The 22,588-nt window shown below is 40.7% G+C and overlaps 1 protein-coding gene across 1 annotated transcript; it reads right to left on the minus strand.

The window, feature by feature from the left end:
• Nucleotides 1-16,707: 16,707 nt before the first annotated feature.
• On the minus strand, nt 16,708-21,869 carry MMP7 (matrix metallopeptidase 7). Its single transcript, XM_005501527.4, has 6 exons — nt 21,625-21,869; nt 20,871-21,094; nt 20,616-20,764; nt 18,880-19,005; nt 18,192-18,353; nt 16,708-16,919 (listed from the first exon to the last, which is right to left on the minus strand). Exons 1-6 carry the CDS (start codon nt 21,730-21,732, stop codon nt 16,897-16,899), a joined length of 792 nt encoding a protein of 263 aa, XP_005501584.2. The 5' UTR covers nt 21,733-21,869; the 3' UTR covers nt 16,708-16,896.
• Nucleotides 21,870-22,588: the final 719 nt, after the last annotated feature.

Genomic DNA, 22,588 nt, shown 5'->3' on the forward strand with positions numbered 1-22,588 from the left:
AATTGTGAAATAAACTACAAAGCTAGTAGGGAAAAGTGAAAGGTAACAACCATGTTCAAGTCTTTCAAATTTTTCTTGGGTACTTCTGGTATAAAGTTGATGTTCGAAATTTATTTTTCAAAGGGAATTTATTAATATTTTCTTAAGCATGAAAACAACTAGAAAATTATTTATCAAAGGAAGGGAAAATAAGCACTGCTTTCTAATAAGTTAGAAAAAAATACTTGTAATGTGGATAACTGTGGGATCCTCATCAAAGCCACAGCAGAATATTTAACATGTATCACTGCATTTAAGTTGCTGCAGGGCACTGATGTTTCCACATCAAGCGATGCGTCTGAGCCAGAGGGAACATGGTTGGCCCAGGCACGCATGGGCAGCCTGGGAAACTGTGCTTGGGTACTGTGTGAAACCTGGTTCCCTGCCCTCATGACAGAATTGTCCGTTTACATGCATTTGCTCTGTAAGTCTCAGCAAGCGAGTGATAAACTAAAATGCTGAATAAAGATTTTGTTGTTGTTGTTCTAGCCTAATTAGGCCCCATAGTTTGCATTTGCTGAAATTAGGTTATTGCGTTATACTTCTGACATTTTCTTATGCCTTTGTTCTGCGTTGTTTCTTGTGTAGTTCTTGTAACTAAGGTACCTGAAAACCAACGTGCATCTTTTTCCTGTGAATTTTCTGATATGATCCTTCAAAGCTTTTCTTTCTTGATGGCAGTGGGAGTAATATCTGCAGCAAGCCTAACTCCCGTGAAGCTTAGAAATACTAATAATCCATATGTTACTAAGTATAAGGGCCTCCATTTGGTTATAGAGGCAAAGCTTATAGGGAGAAAGAATATTTTTTATTAAGCTAACATGTATTTAGAAGATAAAGATATTAATTATGTAAGTCCTTCAGCTTTTGCACAACTTCAGTGGACATCAGGCTTAGAACAGACTGAAAGCAATTTATTTTGGAATAGCCTATTTAACATTGCTCAACTTGGGTGTCTGCCAGAAAAGAGTAGTTAAGTTACATGGAACAAGGAGAAGACCAAGACTTGTGGGCATTAGCTACGTCACTCCCGTAGAAGTAATGAGTTAGTAGGAATTGAGACGTGTTGCAAAATAGTACAGGCTCTTATACTGCATAAAGGGAACGGTGTTGTAAGGTCTTGTGTTGATTGCTTTGCCGTGATCTTGTTCCATTTGCTGTTTCTAGTTCTGTGGGAGGAGAATTTCTGGCAATGTGTCTGGAGGTCGCTGGGAGTTGTTTGTATGCTGAGAAGGAAACAATCTGGGAAAATTCAGTGAAAGTTATAATCTTCTTTTGATATATGATGTAATTAATTATTTCCTGTATGGATTTCTACATAAAAATAAATTTGGAGAGGTTTTTTTTTTTTTTTTTGTTCTTTTTTTACCTATTTTGTATGGGAGCAGCAAGAATGTAGCTGCTCCACAGTGCAGATGAGCTGGGTGCTGAGGGTGACCACAGGAGCTCGCCCACCGGGGCACAGTCCCACAGGACCTGAGCAGCATGGAGTGGTGATGGTGGCAGAGTCCACCAGCAGTCTCAGACAAGTCAAGGTGGTGAGCCTGATGCAGGGAGTCCAGCTGGGAACAGTGAGAAATGGCTCCGAAACAGCTCCAGAGCAGAGTTAATTCCCAAGGATGATCAATAAACAACAGAAACACCCAGTGGGAACAAGGAAATGTCTTATTCAACAGCTCCAGGGCAGGGTTAACTCACAAAGATGATCAACAAAAAACAGAAACACCCAACTGGAATAAGAAGACTTCTCTTTATTCACATGTGGAACCTGATCCTCAGGAAGGACCTGTAAAGGCAGCCCTGGGAAACAGAAATACCAGTTGCACTCTGTATTGAAAACAGACTCAGTATTTACTCAGTGAAAGTTCTATGACCGCTGTAGTTTTCCATACAGCTCATCAAATACTAACCCATTGTTCCACAGATGTTCACTTCTGTAAGCTGTGATCTCTTCTAGTGGACATACTTGGATCAGCTGTCTTCCTCTCTTAAGGCGTCTGAGGCACATTAATTTGGGTTACACCCAGAACAGTCATTCCTGCCTGTACCTAGCTTGTTGTCTGCCATGTATGGATCCAACTTGAAAAAAGTTTTTATTCCCCACCTCAGCATGTCTTATACCAAAAATTATAGATGACACCTTGCTTTACAAATCATGTCATTTTTATATTCTTAGACATCAGAGTTAAAGCAACACTGTTAGCTAAGAGCAAAGTATTTCTCATCAGAAAAAGACAGGAACATGCAATATGTTTTGCTGAAATACTGGCAAGGGTAGCTTTAATTCATGCTTCTTCACAATGCAAAGTTAACACTTGAGCTCTGTAGAAGGACAGATAAGAACCAAGGTTCACCAAACTGGCAATCTACTTCATCAGGCGCATTAGCAAATCTGCATTTGTTTGTATTTCTTCATGCATACTTTTTAAAGAGTAAGGAATTAAGTTTTAAATTATGTTGGCACTACCAGGATTAGCCGTATTTTTGTTAAGCAACAGCACCCTGTGAATGAATACTGGCATTTCTTTGGCCCAGAATGAAAATCCACCATAATTCAAGTATTTCAGTCAGAAAGATCTGTTGTTTGAAAAGCTTTTAACTCTATGAACTTTCTATTCCTGAACAGCTTTAAATTTTCCAATCCATGCACCATATTTTTAATCACTGTATTGTACTCTCTGTGTGAACATCCTGATGACTTTTCTGTTCTACAAGCTGTACGAGACTAGCTCCTATAGTGAATTCTATACTCTAACTCCATAGTGGTGTATTTCTGCGGCTGCTGTGCCTGGCACATGGTTTCGCATGCAGGTCCTGAGGAGAGCACGTGTTCAGCCAGGGACCTAGTGGAAGATCAGGCCTGCTATGGAGTGTGCTCAGGAGTCTGGGCTATGTATGGTCAGGAACATGGGAAGCGTACCTGCCTAGTCCTTAGCTGCCTTTCCCTGTTGCCTTGAGTACGAAACTGACTGCAACAACTACCTGCTTCTCACATAGTGTAGTGGTTATCAGAAGTAAAAAAAAACTTCCAGTCATAATTGACCTGATTTGAATGGGTAATTTTAATTGTAAACATAGAATGCTTTCCTTTTATACAGCAGTTTTTCCACATACATGAAGACACTTCATGAAAATTAAGTGAATTAAGTGTAGTGGACTTTTTGACTACTCAGTTTCCAGTGAAAGTGCACAGGTACTTTAGTGAGTGGGAGTTTAGGATGCTCAGCGAGACAGCTAATGTCTTGCTGTTGTGCTGTGACAAAAAGAGGAGGTTGTTGGCTTAGTGCCATACAGCTGCCTTACAGAAGTGACACTAAATTGTTCGTAATGGTGTAAACTAGGAAAAAATAAAATCAAGCAAACAAAACAAGCCAAAAAACAAAATAACCTAACTGGGACTTCAGGTGAATTTCAGTGATCCAGAAGTGATTTTGGAGCCTGGCCAGTTTGATGGGATAAAGAAACAACTCTTCTGACAAAATCCATTACAGGACCTTAATGGCAAAGCCCTTGGTGAAGTTGTCTGTCCGTTTTACACTGTCCTAGACAGGGATATTTATATATTTGGCATGGACAATGTTGCTTCCTCCAGCATTTGGCAGGTAGCACTTGGACACGTCTGTCCTAGTTTCAATGAAGGCTGACCCCAGCTGGCTCCTGTGATTTGATTCAGACTTGTATGTCTATGCAGAGAGAAAGAGAGGGAGCTCATAGCAATAGATATGAACCCCACCGCAGTCTGGTATATTAGAACTGTAGAATCATAGAATCATTTTGATTGGAAGAGACCCTTAAGATCATCAAGTCCAACCATAACCTAACTCTGGCACTAAACCATGTCCCTAAGAACATAATCTATACATCTTTTAAACATCTCCAGGGATGGTGACTCCACCACTTCCCTGGGCAGCCTGTTCCAATGCCTGACAACCCTTTCCATGCAGACTTTTTAAGTAAATCAAATCTAAACCTCCCCTGGCACAACTTGAGGACATTTCCTCTTGTCCTATCACTTGCTACTTGGAAGAAGAGACCAACCCTCTCCATGCTACAACCTCCTTTCAGGTAGGTGTAGACAGCGATAAGGTCTCCCCTCAGACTCCTTTTCTCCAGGCTGAACAGCCCCCGTTCCCTCAGCTGCTCCTCATCAGACTTGTGCTCGAGACCCCTCACCAGCTTCATCACCCTGCTCTGCACTCTTTCCAGCACCTCAATGTCCTTCTTGTGATGAGGGGCCCAAAACTGAACACAGGATTCAAGGTGGGGCCTCATCGGCACCGAGTACAGTGTGAATAATCACTGCCCTGGTCCTGCTGGCAACACTATTCCTGATACAAACCAGGATGCTGTTGGCCTTTTTGGCCACCTGGGCGCACTGCTGGCTCATGTTCAGCTGCTGTCAATCAACATCCCCAGATCGTTTTCCACCAGGCACTTTCCAGCCACTCTTCCCTGGGGTTGTTGTGACCCAAGTGCAGGACCTGGCACTTGGCCTTGTTAAACCTCAGACAGCTGGCCTCAGCCCAGTGATCCAGCTGGTTCAGATCCCTCTGTATGGCCTTCTTACCCTCCAGCAGATCAACACTCCCACCTGACTAGGTGTCATCTGCACACTTACTGAGGGTATAAAAAGCTCAAGGAGCTTCTTTCTGTTTTTTCCTAAGATGGCTTTGAAATGGAACTGAAATCAACATTGAAAGTGCTTATCGCTACATTTTCATGGAAGGAGGTTTGATCATCAACGACCCCAGTGACATGGAGGATTCTGGACAGTATCAGTGTTTAACCACCAACACATTTGTTGATACATTAAGCAGAGAGTGTTCTTCAGTGGTGGTGTTGTTCTTGCATGTGTGTAACATTTTTTTATAAGTGCAGATGAGACCATTTAATTGCTTGATAAGGCTCTGAGTTGTAATTTGAATATGTTACACAAAAGTGACACTGTCTACTGACTTTATTGTGTGAGGATCTCAGGATCAGAAATAAAATGCTTAGTGGGAAAGAGTGGTTTTCTGTGGACTTTGACTTTGAAAAGAAATTGAAGCAACTAATAGGGAAAGTGACTCCAGTATATGATCCCAGATGCTGTCCTTTAATTATGTACTTGGATACTCTTCAGTCATATATTCACTCATTGCTAGTTTCCTGTAACAGATACCATTTTGCCACATTGAGCAGGACACAAAGAATTTCAGACTTAGGCACAGAATGGGATAAACTGCTTCTATATCTGCAGGATGTTCTGCATCTGTTACACAACTAGGTGTGTGTAAGCAGGGTTCGGTATTTGTATATATGTTTTATGTCCATGTTTATGCATATCTGTGTTCATACATTATGAGACCGAGATGTTTTTGGTAGCTGTTAGTGGGCAGGATAGAAACTGAAAATCTAATAGCTTTTGAAATCCTTCACTACAACACACTCCCCAGAAGTTATCAACAGTTCATGATCCTGAGTAAATGTATGTGATCTACATGTCGAATGCTCTTTTCCAGACATACTAACATGAGAGACAGGCCCAGAATTTAAGATATTCTACCTCCAACCTTGACTTCCCTTCAGCACTGTACAGGAAGGCAATCAACCCGTTTTTAGTGCTTTATGTATGTAAACCTCACCATAAGGGAAGCAATACTGAGATTTATCAAAATTTCCTCATCCTGGGGTAGTATGTTTGACCTCTAAACGTTGCAGCAGTGGTCTTGTTGCTGCATGTTAGTGACACACTGAAAACAATTATTTAGCTCAGAGAAAATGATTTAGCTCTGACAAAATTCTGCTACAGACAAGACAAATACCCTGAGAGAAATACTTGGTTAGAGAATGTGACAACTGGTATCACAGATTGTTTTAGGGCTCTGAACATCAGATTTCTTTTCCCTTTTCAGCAGCGTGGCTAACAGGTGGCCACTTGACCTCCAGCTGAAAGAAATGACAAGAAAAGTGAGAGCCTGGGGTATATCATTGGCTTTACTCCATAATTTTCTAATAAAAATTAATTTGTAAATAGTTGATTAAATTACAGCCCTCTATACATGAGAAAAACCTTGATTTCTCATGTTAGTTCCAGAATATACAGTGTATCAAAACATGCAATCGCATTACAGTAGCCACGTTTCCTTCTAAACCACACAAAGCTAAACAGTGTTAAAAACTATAAAAGAAAGATTAGAACAAGCTGAAGTGGGAAAAAAAATCAGAATGAAACCAGTCATACTCTCATTTTAAAAAATGTCCCTGATAATCCTGTAAAACTGCGTAAATTGGGCTTTGCTTTGCTCTGAAACCATCACAGCTGTTACTACATTGGTCAAAAATAGCTACACTAGCAATTAGCACTGTAACAGTTTTGGATAATTTTCTGCATAATTCCAAGTTGCTGTTTGGGGGAAATACCTGCTTAAGATACACCCACAAGCCAAGTGTATATGGCAGGGAAAGTTCATTGTATATAGGACAGGTTGTATTTTATTCACAAATAGTTTATTAATTGAGGAATATAATTCAGTGAACCCGAGGTGAATATGGATTAGTGTCACACTCCATGAATAGTTTCAGGTAAATGAAGGTTGAGGCTGTTGTGTTATCTTACGTTTGGAAGGGATCTAACTTCTAGTGTGGATGTGGAGACTCTACCTCCCATCTCGTCGACTACATATTTGTGCAAGATGGGACAGTTCCACAAGGAAAGGTGGTGACATCTTTCTTAGCATTAGATCCTGTCTTTAGTGAATGTAGGACTTGGATTAAACCCCCGGGCCACAGTTTTCCACATAAAGTTTCCAACCACTTGCACATATCTATTTCTGCAAATCTAGTCCTTTCTTATATTAAGAGATTCAGGAAGATTTTTAAACTGCAAAATGTGCATTTTTAAACTTGAAAATGGTGAAAAAATGAAACTGTGAGACAAATTGTAACTTTTTGTTTAATTTTAGCTTTGAAAAAAACCAAGTTATTTAAATTTTAGCTGTTTTGATAATTATTTTGTTGTTTATGGAATCATTAATCTTATACAACTAAGTTCAATGATGCAAAATACTAAGAGCTTTGGCCCTAGTCTGACAAAACATTCCATCTTAAAATATTTGCATGATCCTTTTGAAGTTTTATAGGGATGATGTAAGTGCTTAAAATTAAGTACATGCTTGAACTCTTTTTGTTAGACATGAGAATATGTAAAGCGAGAGTTCAGACAGTGTTTGTGGATATCTTTCCATGGTATTATCATGACAGACACATAATAGGTTAAATTAAGCCTTGTGCCATGCACTTCTGAATCCTTTCTTTCTTAAAGTGAGTAAATAGAATAAAATAATGAGCTTTAAAGACCAACTGTCTTGCCCCTGTATTAGATCACTTAAATTGCAGAGAAAACCCAGTTCTTTCCTGTCTACAAAAGCAAATGTTTTCTTTCACTGAAGAGAAAACTTCCTGCTCTGCTATGACTCTCAGATTATTATCCCTATTGATTTTTCAGATAGGCAGCGATGAAGTTGTAGCAGGAAGCCCGAGGGTGATCGAGAGGGACTTCAGGGCCTTGGAAGGACTGGTTAAGGGATCAGGAGCACAAGCTGTGTTCTCCTCTATCCCTCAAATTGCAGGGTATGATGAGGGAAGATACAGGAAGACCCAGCAGGTCAATATCTGGCTCTGAGCCTGGTGTCACCATCAGAATGTTGGGTTTTTTGATCATGGGTCCATTTATACAACATCAGGCCTGCTGGTGATGAAGAGGGTACACCTTCAAAGGGGGAAAAGCATCTTTGTGCAGGAGCTAGCAGGGCTCATTCAAAGAGCTTCCAGGATATCCACAATGAACTTCATGCTAGATGATTTTTTAGGCTGTTAAATAAACTAGTGCCAAGGTACTACCTAGGACAGCTGCCTGGCTGACATCTGAGCTGCTAGTGATTGTTGCTCGTGGTGCTTTGATTAAGACATCTAAGGTCTGTAGCATTTGTATCTGAGATAAAAACAGAAATCTGATTACCACTTATATAAGTGTTCGCAAGTTCTAGCATGTGGTTAATTCGGGGAAAGGGGAGAATTTTATTTTATATTGCTGCCTCTTCTGTAGTAACCAATAGGCTGAACAAACAGAACTGAGGGCCAGTCATTTGAGATATTGTATAAGCATGATGAAAACACAGTTAACAACTGAAAGTTTTACAACAGAAATTAAAGCTAAGAGATAACAGGGCAATAAAAATCTGAAGAAGACAGCATGCAAAGGTTAGGATTAGTGCTTTAAGTGACAGGTATGCAGGATTCCTAAGCACTGCAGAGTGTTTTTGCCAAAATCCAACATTAGGCCAAAATATGAAGATGGGCAATGTAATGGGGGGTGGAATTTGTGGGGACTTTTTCTAATGCTTGAGGGTCAGAGAGGACATGGAAAAATGATTGAACTGACCTAGCAGGCAGCAAAGATGCACACAGTTGGCAGAGGCTTCTAAATAAGTGGCCACGTTCCTCAGCTTACATACACATATACAGAGGATGTGCAAGGTGTTCCACATGCAAAGTGTTTCTATGCTGTAGAAATTGTGCTGTGGGAGCAAATAGCCCAATTGAAATTACTGACCAACATTTACCTATCATCTTGAACATGTTTTGCAATGTGTGTGAACTCTGAGCTGTTTGAACTAGCCCAATAGTGATATGATAGCAGCATTTTGCTTTGTAGCCATAGCAAACACAAGTAAGAGAAGTGATTTTGTTCTTGATTATTCTGGCTTCTTATAAAAACTGGTATCTTCCTTATTATTATAAGATATTTTACTCACTGCTAAATAAAAGTGGGATCTTTTTACATCAGGACTAGATAATCATCTAATGGTTTGGAAAATTATTTCAAAGAGAAGTCTAGGTGGTTGAGTTTTATTTGCAAAGCTAAGGCATATTTAAAAGAGTATCGTGCTGATACTAGTGCTATTCCAGCATTTTGACTTCTGCTCAAATTATTACCTAAATTCTCATTCCCAGGAGGTAAAATCTTAAATCTTTTTATGCAAAGAAGCAATCCTGATTCCCATTTCTGGCCCTGAAAGTAGGATTGAAGAAAACAATATGACTTGAGAAAAAAAAGTTACACCATTTCTTTACCATGTTTCTTTCTCACCTCTTCTATTGCTCTTTCCATTCATATTCAGAGCCGTTTGGAGATATTAAAGGAAGCTTGAATCAAAAATGTTTCTGATAAGCCAAATTAACAATAAGGTACCATTCTAATATAGTTTTCCACTGTTGATTTTTTTAAGCACTGTCAGTTCATACCGCATTTTTCCACAAGTATTAAAAAATACAATCTCATTGGGAGTGTTAAAGCAACACCTGGCAGTGTTTTAATATATTTTGCCATAATTTTCCGTTTTGTCCTTAACTGCTCTGAGTTGTTGTTGTAACCATCATGCCAAAGAAAGGCTCTGCTAGATATAGATTATTATTATAATGAGAACATTCTTAATGTACGTTTTCAACAGCAGCTTATTTTCTTTTTTTCTGTCTAACTGTAGGATTTCCCATCTCACACTTAGCAGGACCAGGATTTCTGAGATTCCTTGTCTAATATGATGAAAGAGATCTTGTATTACTGGCACTCATTAGCTTTAGGATGTGGAGAAGGTTTCCTGGGGCGATGTTCTTTGTTGCTGCTTGGTGGCTCACATTCCCCTATGGATCAGCCCCAGGTGACAGTCTGTCTCTTCATGACACTTCTTATCTAAGGGAATGACTATTTTGAGTTATTCTAGGCTCCATTTTATTGGAGTGCTTGATTATAAATCTAGGTTATTCGTTCCGTACTGACAGTATGAAGATTCTTGATCTTCCTTTCTGCCCTGTCACTTCTCATCCCTACTTAGATTCCAGCAGTTTCTATCTCCATTTTTTGACCATTGGTAGCTCTATGGAAAAGGTTCTGGGGAGGCTGTGGAGTTGTTTCTATCATTTCCAAAGGGGAAGATGGAAATGTTACCATCTTACCGTGTTCTTATGTTACTATGCACTGATATATCCCAACTCAACTCAGCTGTAAATTATTTTCAGTTTACTGTATAAATGCTGAATATTGCAAATTTTGTAAAGGATGTGAGACTACACTTGGAGTAAGTCTAAGAGTGTTAGTTCAGTCAAGCAGACAAGGAGGACTGCAGTGCCACAGCAAAACAACTCAGTGTGAGAAACACTTAGGAACAACCTAAACCCAGTCTTTTTTTCAGTATAAGAAAGGAATTTTAGTGATGACCTGAAGATAACAATGCGGAGTGTGTTCAACTCAAGAATCCACCTAAAGTTATGGGACTGGAGGGGTAGAATTCATTTCAACTATTTCTAGACATTGGTAAACAGTGAATATATGATTTCTGCTGGAAGTCTGCATTAGGATGAAATTAACTTCTCCAGAAAGTACCAAATAGAGAAAGAGTGCATCCTTGGTTTCATTCTTTAAATGCACTCTTTATTTATTCTATTTATTATTTTTGTGTTAGAGTTTACCTCTACTGATTTCTAGCTTTTTGTGTCATTTGGCTGATTCCCTTCAAGGGAAGATGGAAAAGTCCTGGTTTGGGCTCTGACTCCACATCCAATCACAAATGACAAGAACATTGTGATTGATCTTTTGCAAAGCTCATTTTCGTAAAGAATAAATTGTTTTTTTGTCAGGTAACCATTGATTTCAGATTAATGGTTGAACTCTGAGTGATTATTTGTGAGAAGTAGTACGTAATCAGGAATGCCACCACAACACTGTCATGTAATTGAAAATAAAAGATACTTAACATTAGAGACTCCAATTTATCTTTAGAATTTTTGCACAAACAGCAGTTAATGAAATGGGCAAATGCTTTTAGCAATACGCTGTATTCTGTAATTCATGTCTGAACTGTCTAGATTGGCACTGAATGCAAAGTGTTTTTTTGGCACCATGTCACTTTGCTCCTGGATATCTCTGCTTTGAGTGCAAAGCTCCATCTAGAGAAAGCCCATCATAATACCACAGATCACTTTTGCCCTTTAGAGCAGGATGGTGTCCCTAGGTAGTGGGACAGTGATTCTGAAAAGGACTTAGAATTCTTGGTAGATAATTAGTTACACGTGATCTTGCAGTATGAGGTTTAGCGCAATCCGTATGTAAATATATAAGGATGTCTGAGAAAGGAGCAGGAGGGGTTGATGAGGGTTCTCTGTTTTTTTTTTCACCTTTTTATTTGACATTATAAATGACTGCTGGAATATATCTGTTCTACAAATTAAAAAGGTTGTTGATGAGCTCGTATATCAGCTTGTATATGAGCTTGTATATCAGCTTGGTCAGATCCATTCTTGTGGCCAAGCTGAAGGCCTCTGCTGTTTTCTGTTTTCTAATGTGGATGTGCTTCCCTGTCCTATATCCCTGAGCAGCCTGCTGCTTTTCTCTATTCTTCTTGTTTTATTGTCTGTGAACATCATTTTTAGGGCTGACAGAAAACAGTAACAATTTCTACCCCCAGATAATTTTCCTTAGTCTTTTCCAACAAACAGTGATTATCTGTGGTTCTCTGGCTTGTGGTGGTTCCTGCTGTAACAATAATCAAAACAGAAAATATTTTCTCTAGTCCTTTGCTAACATTTTTAGTCTTACAGATAAATCCAAAATAACTCCATTGACGTCAGTGGAGCTACTTCAGATTGACATTGCTGAAACTGAAAACATAATTATGATACTATTAAGAACATCCTGTTTGAGGTGGGTTTTGTTGAAGATATAATTTTATAAAAAACAGAAGAAAAAGCATCTTCAAATTGGATGAAATTTCCAGTTAACACCATCAAGGAGGAGCCAAGAGGAAGGTACCGTGACAGGCCATACTTCATACTTTTGCAGCTCATCAGCTCTTTCCCATGATATATCTGTGAGTTTTTTTCCTGTGACAGCTTTAATATACATTGCTAAGGCTGGAATTGCTGCTGATGTCATTAAATTTATTCGCCAGAGATCTTATTCCCCTGTTAACACCACGTATCGCTGGCTCTCCTCTAGACTATTAACAATTAAGCCCCATTATGGAATTAAAAGCTGAAACCACAGGAGCCTTTGTGTGCAGCCAAGTTGCTGTGCAGAGCTGGGGTGAGAGCTCAGCTGCCACATGGCTGAGTTTTCATTACAGGCCACAGGGTGCTAAGGGCAGTACCCTTGTTTCTCGTAGGAACAGCAGCCATTAAAGCCAAATACATGTTTTTATTATTCATCTGAGATGGAAAATGGGCCCTGGATGGAACTGTATACAAATGAGAAAGAGAAATATTCAGAAAGTGGTGAGATAGTCATTAAATAGCCAGGTGAAGATGTGGTTGGCAGAATAACCTTGTAAAAGAAGTGTAAGAGAGAGCACTTGGGCAGATTGCAAAGATTGTAAAAGTGGGTTGGATTTAAGAATATATCCAAAGAAGGGAAAAAAAAAAAGTCAAACATAAGGATGGCTATACTGGATCAAAAAAATGCATGTGTAGCTCAGTGTTTGGTCTCCCATAAGGACCACCTGGACAAGAACATGATAATAGGATAAACATGCGGTAGTAATTCCGAAGAAAAACGTGCTAGCTTTTAGTGATTTTTAGGTCAGGAAGTCCAAGAGGAACCATTCAATAGCTTTTATTTATTTTTTGCCATGAATTTGTCCGACAGTATTTGAACTATAGAAACTTTAAGTACCCAAACCGTAAAATAAAAGGAATTTCCTCAAGAGTGATGGCCCCTTTGGAAGTGAAAGGTTACAACTATTACAGCACCAGGAGTGGATTCTCACGTGGTGAAATCAAACATGCTCCACCAAATGTCACTGTTAACACAGAACGTGCAGAAATACCTCCTTGCAAAACAAAACAATTTCTAGGAGCATGTACTGTTCATGGCATGACCTCTATTTTTAATGCCTTTGATCTCAGACACGGAGATACAGAACATGAAGAGTTACAGGCTGCTGTATAAACTTCAGAGCAGACTTACTGTCTCTTCATGTGTTGAAGGACCATTTTCCTGTAGCTGAAAACTCAGAACGAAGGTGTATTTCTTACCTTGTCCATCCTTGCAGTGTCAAAATGGCCATCTCACTTCATTCCTGATGCACTGTCTTTGTATGCTTTTACTATTGTTTCTTTTTTTGGTGAGCTGTTTGTTGGGTAAATGAATAAATTAAAATATAAGTTAAAGCATCTTTATGCCCAGTATAACCTTCTTCTTGGCTTTATCTGTATAATTTAATGTTTTCATTTCCAGGATTCTAGAAGAAATTAATCCCAAAGACATCATGCCACGCATTTCACTGAGAAGCTCTGGATTAAAGATGGTTCTTCTGAGTTGGGCAGCAGAAATGGGAGACTGAAAAAAAGGACTGAGATCATGTTGGAATGTGCATTACCCCAGCATAGACAAATGCTGTTATAGTCACCAAGGAGAACAGGAGACAATGTGGACACAGTAATTTACAAAATATCAAAAAATATGGCCAAAGGACCCACCAGAAATGTTGATGCATTTGGGAGTTTGTTTGCTGCTTGCTGTACTATCTGGAACAGCAAAGTGGCATTTAAATATATTTTTGTTGAAAAGAGCAGTAGTACAAGCAAGCAAGAATTCAAAGCCCTACCAAAACAAAATACTATGTGATTACCAATTTCTTCTGGATGAAAGAGGAGAGAGCTGATGTTATTTAAGTGACATGATGCACTTAGATGTCCTCAGGTGTCTCCCAGAGACAGCATGTAAAAACTTACACAGAATGCAATAGAATAAAGTGAAGAAGGAAGAGGCAGCACCGCACTTGCTAGACTTGCTCATGTCCCTCCCTAATGATGGGAGGTACAGTAATAACTGCTGTGGGCTTGTGGACAGGTGAGATGTGCTTTACAACAGGGTGTAAAGCCAGCGCGGTTTGCCGAGCCGTACCACTAGGTGGAGGCAGATATTGCATAGTTCACATATATTATAGTAAGCAGGGGAGGTGTGCCACTGGCAAGCGGCTTTCCCCAAGCGAGCGGTCCTGTACGCGAGGGGGAGCCCAACAGGAGCTTGGCAGGATGTAAGATGCTGCTGACAGCCTGTCAGCGGTACCATTGCCCTGTCTGAGGACAAAAGGCCTGCTCCTACTTTATTTCATATGCTGTGGAGATGCCAGCTGAGTGCTGCTGCCTCTTGGAGATGCCTCTTTCAATACACGAGGCTGCCTCACTCCCTCCTTGTGCTGGCCTCGCTGCAGACCAGTCATCTCCTGTGCTCACTGAAAGCTGTCTCCTAGTTGTGCCCCATCGTCAGGACAGTCTTCCAAGGAATACACCTCTGCAGTTTTTATCCCATTTGTCCCAGTTCATCACTAGAAAATAGATCTGCTATTTCCAGTCATTTGTTCTCATGCTTTCCTCAGTTGTCCTCCAGCATGGTAAATGGATTGTCCCATGCATTCCTAGAAATGGTTCTTTTTGCACAGTCTTTCCTCTGATGATATTTTCTGTGTCTGTTTTCTCTTTAAGAAGTACCAGTGAGTGACTTGAGCTCCATAAAGAGTGTGATATGTCTCTCTTTTGTGCGGTGTTCCCTGTGGGGACTTTGGCCAAGAGCACAGGTGCTTTTTGTCAACACTGCATCTTTCCAGGATGCTCCAGGTTGACTCAAGCTGGTTGAGCATCCACATAGGCCATGGAGCTCAGTAATCCCATTCTTTGTAGTCTTCAATGCAGTCTGGGATCTGACCCTTTATTCTGGGACTTTCTGTTTTTCTTATACCTCAAGACACCTGTGCCATCAGAGCAATATCCGCTTGGCACTAGCTGCTTCATCTTTGAGCCTTATGTGGAAGAAATGGCTAGTAACTGATGGGAGTGTTTCAAACTTCTGTCTTACCAGAGGTGAGAAACCTTTCTGAGGGGGAAGCACTGGAAGGAACCATGCTTCATATCCTATCCCTATCTTTGGCACTCTGGGTGTCTCACTCAGGGACTTATTTCAGCCATCCAACCATCTGGTTGCTGCTTTTTGCAGCAGATATTAAGTTAGATGGACTGGACTAACAGGAATTCTTTATTATGGAATAAACTGCTGTCTGTCTGGGAGGTCAGAAGCTCTAATTCTCTCTCCTCCACCCTTCAGCTGGTTGCACCCTCTCTTTCTAGAGGAGGTAGCTGTAGGGTTGCTGTCAGCAATTCCAAGGCAGTCACAGAGCAGTGGCAATCCCATGGATGATGAAGATCCCTTTTCTGCTGCAGTACCTTGAAGATAGTGCCAGCTAGGAAGGAAGTGACCAGAAGAGACCAGAAGGAAAGCATGAAAAGGTAGTTTCCCAGCGTGACAGAGAGGGATTGACCTTCATTCCTTACAACTTGTTTCACATCCCTTCCAGCTCCAGGAAGCCAGGAGCAGCAAACCCCAGAGGTCAGCTGATGCCTAGAAACTTGACCAGAAATTAGGCCTGCCATGGGAAGGGTATTAGTGTTTAGACACTGTCCTAGGAAATGTGTCTATTTGGTGGCTGAGAGAACAGGACACAATTTTTCTGAGTACAGGTAGATTAAAATCTCCTCTGTTCCTTCCCAGCCCTTGAATTGCAGAAGATGCCACCAGTTCCTTTTGTCTCACATTAGCGATCATCAGATTTCCTTTTCTCAGATGTCCTGCACCAAACCTGGGACTGGGCAAAACTTTTCCCCAGTTGTCTGTAGACTCAGAGTCCTTGCATCACCAGGCAGCAGTTCTGGAACTGGAAAAGGCTTTTGGGTAAAGACTGGGAAATGCCGTCAAGCTTTTGAGAGACTAGACCTTTGTGTACATTTGGCAAATGTGTTGAGGTAGAAGAAGCCTTCTCTTCTCATCAGGCAACATAAAAACCTCCTAATGGAGAAATCACTGATCCCATAAGAGCTTATCCTGTTAAATATGCAAAAAAGCTCCACTGTTTGTAAACCACTGCCTGTGTGCAAAATAAGCTATGCTCATCACATCCTTCCCAGCCTCTCAAAGGTCTAAGCCCAGTGGAGGCTTTGAAATTTCTCAGGTGATGTTTTGCTCAGGGAGCCAGGGAGGCAAGGCCATTTTCTCCTGGAACCGAGTGACATGGATGTGTTTTCCTGTGTCAGCTCCTTGGTTATGGCAGGCAGACAGGCATCCTTCATCCCACACTGCAGCAGGGAGCAGCGCAGGCCCCCAGGACAACTGACCAGCTCCAGCAGCCCAGATGTCATCCTAGCTTTTCTGGGATTATGCCTGTCTGTGGTTGTTTTCTGGTAATGTGGGATAAGTCTTCCAAAGGAGGAATCCAAGTCTGCTACTTAAACCTGCCTCTCTGGCAAGCCAGGTAGGACACTAACTTGACAAGCTGTTCTCTTTGGGAAAACATCCCAGCCCGTGCTGAAGGAAGAACTGTCAGACTTTCTCCTCCACGTGTGAGCTGTGTGGGGAGCAGACTGATTCTGAGGAGGCAGCAGTAAGTACTGTGAAGGGCCAGGACATTCGCAGGAACTGATAATGAGACAGGAACAGAGTTTGTATCTCCAGTGGGAAATGCACATAGGTTCTTTAGGTACATATGCCTCTATTTGGAAAAATATTTGTCTGTCTGTCTATCACTCACGCAGGAGTTATTTAATCCCCCAGTGAAATACCAGAAGAAAAAAAGCACATTAGAGAAGTTTGGTGATTTTTTTTTTTTTTTTTTTAATTGTTTAGTGAAATTGTATAAAGTGCAAATAAATCAATATAAAATTTCAGGGAGAGAAAGTGCAGTTCAGGAGTTTACCACTATAGTTAGAGGATTAAAATTGTTTTGGAACACCAAAACAGCCAGATGTGAATTCTTTGGTCTTTCTCAAGGACTTCCTTCAAGAGTTTGATGGCTTTTTCCCTGTGGGAAAGAAGCACAAAACATAAGGGTCTGTACTGGAAATGGACAATGCAGATAACTGTGTTTTATTCCTAGCATTCCTCTAGCATGCCTGAAGAAAAGCAAACCTAGCAAAGTTTACCCCGTGGGGTCGGTTCTGGTTATGCTCCACTCCTCCTGCTGAGTAGTTTCTGTTTTTACTGACCTGTCCCATTGACTCGGTCAGTGGCAGAGTATCTCTCATGTCCCTGCCGGTAGCCCCACTCACTGAAACAGCTCAATTGCAGAGCAAGGTCCGTGGGTTTGGTTTGGCCCTATGTAGGTGTGCAGGAAGACCATGTGCCAGAGCACTGCACTGCTGCTCTGTCACCTCTTGGTTGCAGTGGGGACACGCTAGAGAAGGAATGTAGTGGACAAACTATGCAGGAATGTGTTTTTCCCAAGTTTGTCTCCCTTCTTTCTTTGCAGTAATATAGAATCATAGAATAGAATCATAGAATAATTTTGGTTTGAAGAAACCCTCAGGATCATCGAGTCCAACCATAATCTAACTCTAGCACTAAACCATGTCCCTAAGAACCTCATCTAAATGCCTTTTAAACACCTCCAGGGATGGTGACTCCACCACTTCCCTGGGCAGCCTGTTCCAATGCCTGTCAATCCTTTTTGTGAAGAAATTTTTCCTAATATCCAACCTAAACCTCCCCTGGCACAACTTGAGGCCATTTCCTCTTGTCCTGTCACTTGCTACTTGGGAGAAGACACCAACACCCTCCATGCTACACCCTCCTTTCAGGTAGTTGTAGACAGTGATAAGGTCTCCCCTCAGCCTCCTTTTCTCCAGGCTGAACAGCCCCAGTTCCCTCAGCTGCTCCTCATCACACTTGTGCTCCAGACCCCTCACCAGCTTCATCCCCTCCTCTGCACTCTCTCCAGCACCTCAATGTCCTTCTTGTGATGAGGGGCCCAAAACTGAACACAGGATTCAAGGTGGGGCCTCATTGGCACCTAGTACAGTGTGACTAATCACTGCCCTGATCCTGCTGGCCACACTATTCCTGATACAAGCCAGGATGCTGTTGGCCTTTTTGGCCACCTGGGCACACTGCTGGCTCATGTTCAGCTGCTGTCAATCAACACCCCATATCCTTTTCTGCTAGGCACTTTCCAGCCCCGAGCCTGTAGCGCTGCCTGGGGTTGTTGTGACCCAAGTGCCCTTGCAATCAGGGAGAGCAGTAAAACCTGTACCCCAGTAGGTTTTATCTTGAAAATCAAATCTCATAATGAATTTACCGTATAACTTCTGAATTCCTCGTTTATCATCCTCTGAAAGTTTGAAGGTTGCTGGGTTCACATATGAATAGATGGGGTACATCAGAGCTCCATGGACGTTTGAATGATCAAGTCCCAAGGAATGGCCAAATTCATGAGCAGCAACAAGGAACAAATTAACTTCTGCAGAACAGAAGTATCGAAATTTATGTTAAAGATGTAGCATTCATTTTTAGAAGCAAAGAATCAAAGTATCAGGAGAATTTATATCTTTCATTCCCTTAGAATAAACCTCAGAGTTTTGATTGGTTATTACTGAACTTTCTTATGTAACTATAATGTTTTAATAAAAACATTACTGAACCCTTGCATATGCATCCGGAGGTCCTGAGTCTTTCCAGCTTTGCCTTTAGTCAACTTTATTCCTGCAAGCAAGTCATTTTACCTTTTCACAATTTATGTAGAAAACTGAAGCTCATAATCCTTGTTTAGCTTCTGAAAAGTGCTTTAAAATATGGATAGAAAAGGCATCATGTAGCTGCTAATGATAATGAAGCACAACTACTTAGAAAGGTAGTTGAAAATAACAGAAATGTTGGTACTGAAATGGTACTGAAGCATGAAAAGTTATGGAAAGCATTTCCTATGGCTGTGATCTTCTCATGTACAATATTTGCGTTTCCCCTTCATACAAACATGTGGGTTTTACCTCGATTGGTCTCTGACCATATTTCATCATCATCAAAATGGGTATCTCCACCAAGCCCTTCTCCAGGTGCAAACGCATGAGCTAGTGTGTTACCTCTTCCATCAAAAGGATATCCATCACCATGTGCTGTATTTGGAAAGAAATAACTGTCATCAGATGGCATTAGTTTAATGTTTAAATTCAGCAAATTGAAGCATTTTGCTTGTTTGTGTTAATTTTGTTCATTAGCAGAAAAATCCACCTATGATAGCAGCAAGGCAGTAAAAACAAGGAGCGAGGTTTATGAAGCACTTTCCAAATTAATGACCTAAGTTCAAAACTTCTATTTGATAATTCAGGCTGCTGCATGGTTTAGAAAGAGCTGAACATTTTTTCTGGGCCTTTGTCAGAAATGTGTTTCTGAGGAAGTAATCAGGCATTATTTCAGAATCATTCGTGCTTGACAACATTATAAGCACCTGAATGTTTTCAGTGTTGGAAAGTGCTGGGCAACATTAGTTGTAGACAGTTTCATTTGTACTGATTTTGGTGAAAGACAGTGATTTGGGATGGATAACGATGTTCCTGAAGAGCTGAGTTCATTTGTCCCCAGCCTTGGGGTACAGTCTATTACCTACTTCTGTCACAGTGCACCTGGAATGTTAATGTTTCTTACCTCAAGTGCAAGAGCTGTAGGATGGTGTATTTGTACCACCTCTGAAAATTTCCCCGTACCCCTTAGTGAGCCTCTGACTTAATAGAGGAGTATTTGGGGACTCAGATGCCATTCTGTGTCCTTTCCTTCAGACCATGTGGAAGGACCTTGGGGCAGGACTAACAGAGGCAGAAGAGACCTAGTCCTGGTGCAAGATGGAGGATTAAAATCCATTCCAGCTTGCAGAATCCTCACTTTGGCCTGCACATTAGTCGACTCTTCATGGCAACATAATATGCTTCCCACCAGTGAAGCATGAGCTTGGAACATTTTGATTTTCATATGCAGTCATCTACTTGTAAGCCAGGTGTCTGATCTTCACTTAGAGTCAGTGGAGATCTAGCAAATATTGTAAATGGATCGAGAGAACAAGTCAGCTAACTTTGAAGCAGGCATTTAGTTTGGCCAAGTTGAATGAGTTTAGGTTCCAGGCACAAGGAAAAGCTATGTCTAACATTTATGTTATTAGTCTGGATCACAAGAGAGCTTCTAAAGTGACTCTACTGGTCGTCTGCATTTACCGTGCTGTGATTTCAACTTTGATGCAATCTTGGAGTGCACTACTGGGCCACCTTCTAGAAGAAAATCAACCAGAAGATGTTTTCTATGGCCAAACCTAATGCATCCCAGCTGCCAAAGACTGTTCAGTCCAGGGAACCAGACTAGACCTAGACCAAAGTAAACCTGCCTGAATCTGTGGATCTTCAGAACCAGCTGTGTTGCTCTACAGATCTGTTCCTATTAGTTTGTACTGTTTGTCAAGGCAGACGGAGCCCTGAACATCTAAATTTAGGTGTCTCATTCTGGAACTAAATTCTCCCTCCATTTCAGAGCTGTAACTCTGAAGGGATTTTCTTACAGTTTCACAGGAGTAAAACCGGATCATAATATATAAATCCGGTGTAATGATAAAGAGATGAAATTTATGCAGACTTCAGAATAATTCCAAATTCTGTGTTCTTTCTTAAACTGATGTCTATAAAAATGTGTGCTTTAAGTCAAATATGGAAAATTGCATTTTAAAAATGGCAGGTATTCTCACCACGACGTGCAAATCCAATCACAATGTCTGCGTGTCCATAGAATACTTTTTTGAACCGCAATGGAGTCACATCACTCCAGACCATAAAAGCCCTTCTAATTGCATCATCCACTTTCTTTTGGGATAGATCAGGTGTATAATTGACAATCCTGACAGCAAAAGGAAACAGATTATTGTCATTTAGGTTGTGAAGGAAACCCACAAAGTTAAATACAAAGCAACCCCTTTCCCCGTAAAAGTTTAAATATCACTTACTTGTAAGTCAAAAGTGTCTTTTTCCATCTTGGACTTCCAGAAAATGTTGCATATTCTGCTATATCGGGCATTCCACATCTGGGCCGTTTTATTGTTGCTTCTGTTTCCGCATCTAATTTTCCAGTTACAGTCAGGTGGAAAAACCTCTGCATTTCTTTAATCCTCTCTTCTAAGCTGAGATGTTTTGTTTTTGTAAAAAGAGGAAAGAATTTGTCAAGGTATGCCTGGAAGAAGAAAAGGAAAATAAAAATTAATATGTATAACTGTGATGTTTAGTCGTTGCATTTTTCATTTGATTGAATTGTTTCATCATCCTGCAGTCATGGCTAGCTTTAGATGTATTTTTTCTTCCCATTTCAGTTTACCAAATGCTATTCTCTCTGTAGTATAGATTAGCATATATATAAAAAGAATTGCAATAGCAATGAAGCATTGTAAGCAAGCAATCCTTTTAAGTAAGCACAATTTAATGAGCCTTGGAATCCACAGTCTTCCAATGCAGTATAAATAATGTTTATGATGTTTTAAAAATGACATGCTCTCCTTTATTTACCACTTGTAACTTTGTCTCTTTTGTAAGAGGGTGTCTAAGCTAATCAGCAAGTTTAAATTGTTTTATGCCCCCTCTGCAAAAACTATTGTGCTAATGTAAGATAAGAAGATAATATAAACAGATGATAGAAAAGGAATGTGGCAGCCAAATAAAAAATCAGGTTATTCATAATGCAGTTATGCTGTCCACCTGGTAACATACCTTTACATTCTCGAAGCCTGTGCTGCTCGGTGTTTCTGACTTTCGTGGTGTTGGAAATGCAAGGCTCTCAGGTAGGAGGATGGCAGCACAAAGTAGGAGGTATTGCATAGTGCCCAGCTTGCCAAGGAGCTTTACTACAGCAGAAAGTGTTTGACCTTCTGTCTCCCAAGATCACAGCTTAGATGCTTTTATAGATCCTGATAGCTCCAGGCGGCAGTTACGTACGTGACTCACTTTTTGGTGGTGTTAATGTAATGTCATCATGATTCTAAGAAGTAAATGAAAGCACATTAAACAAATCTTTCCTTTGACTTCCCTGTTGATGTCATGTCACAGCTAGCAACCAGCTTTGGCTCTCTTTTTTTTTCATATTATTCCAGTAGAGAAACCACAGGGTCATAGGGAAGTTCACTTTCTGTAATTTCATCAGTACAGTTACTGTATAATCACTTCTTAGTGCAGTTCCCCCAGTTTCCTTATACACAAAGACATTTTGCAACAGCCTTTTGGTCAGCCAGCCTGCCTGTATTAGTTGACGTGGAGGCAGAGATGAGACGGATGGGAGCTCTGTCTCACTGAATCTACTGGCATTTCCCAGGAAGCATGCACAACACTGTCTAGGTAATATTTCTAATTCAAATTATCTTGTGAGGTACCCTATGCTGCAAGAAATCCAGTTCAATGAAGTTAGAGAGGTTTCTGCTGTTTTTACAGAGATCAGAAGAGAGCTCTTTCAATGTGCTCTCCACAAATAGGAGGCTGTGGGAAGACTTTGTACCTTCCCTCCCAAATGCGATGGCCTTTCAGGAGAGTCTCTGTACATTGGAGAACCAAATATAAAATATAATTTACAAGAATAGGTGGAAGCCTTCCAGAAAAAAGAGAGGAGCTTACCCTAACAAATGTGGAGGTATCTTCTACTTCTGTCTGTACCAGTGCAATGTAGTGGAGTCCCTGAAGCACT

Source organism: Columba livia, chromosome 1 (assembly GCF_036013475.1).
Source record: "Columba livia isolate bColLiv1 breed racing homer chromosome 1, bColLiv1.pat.W.v2, whole genome shotgun sequence".
NCBI classification, from domain to species: domain Eukaryota; kingdom Metazoa; phylum Chordata; class Aves; order Columbiformes; family Columbidae; genus Columba; species Columba livia.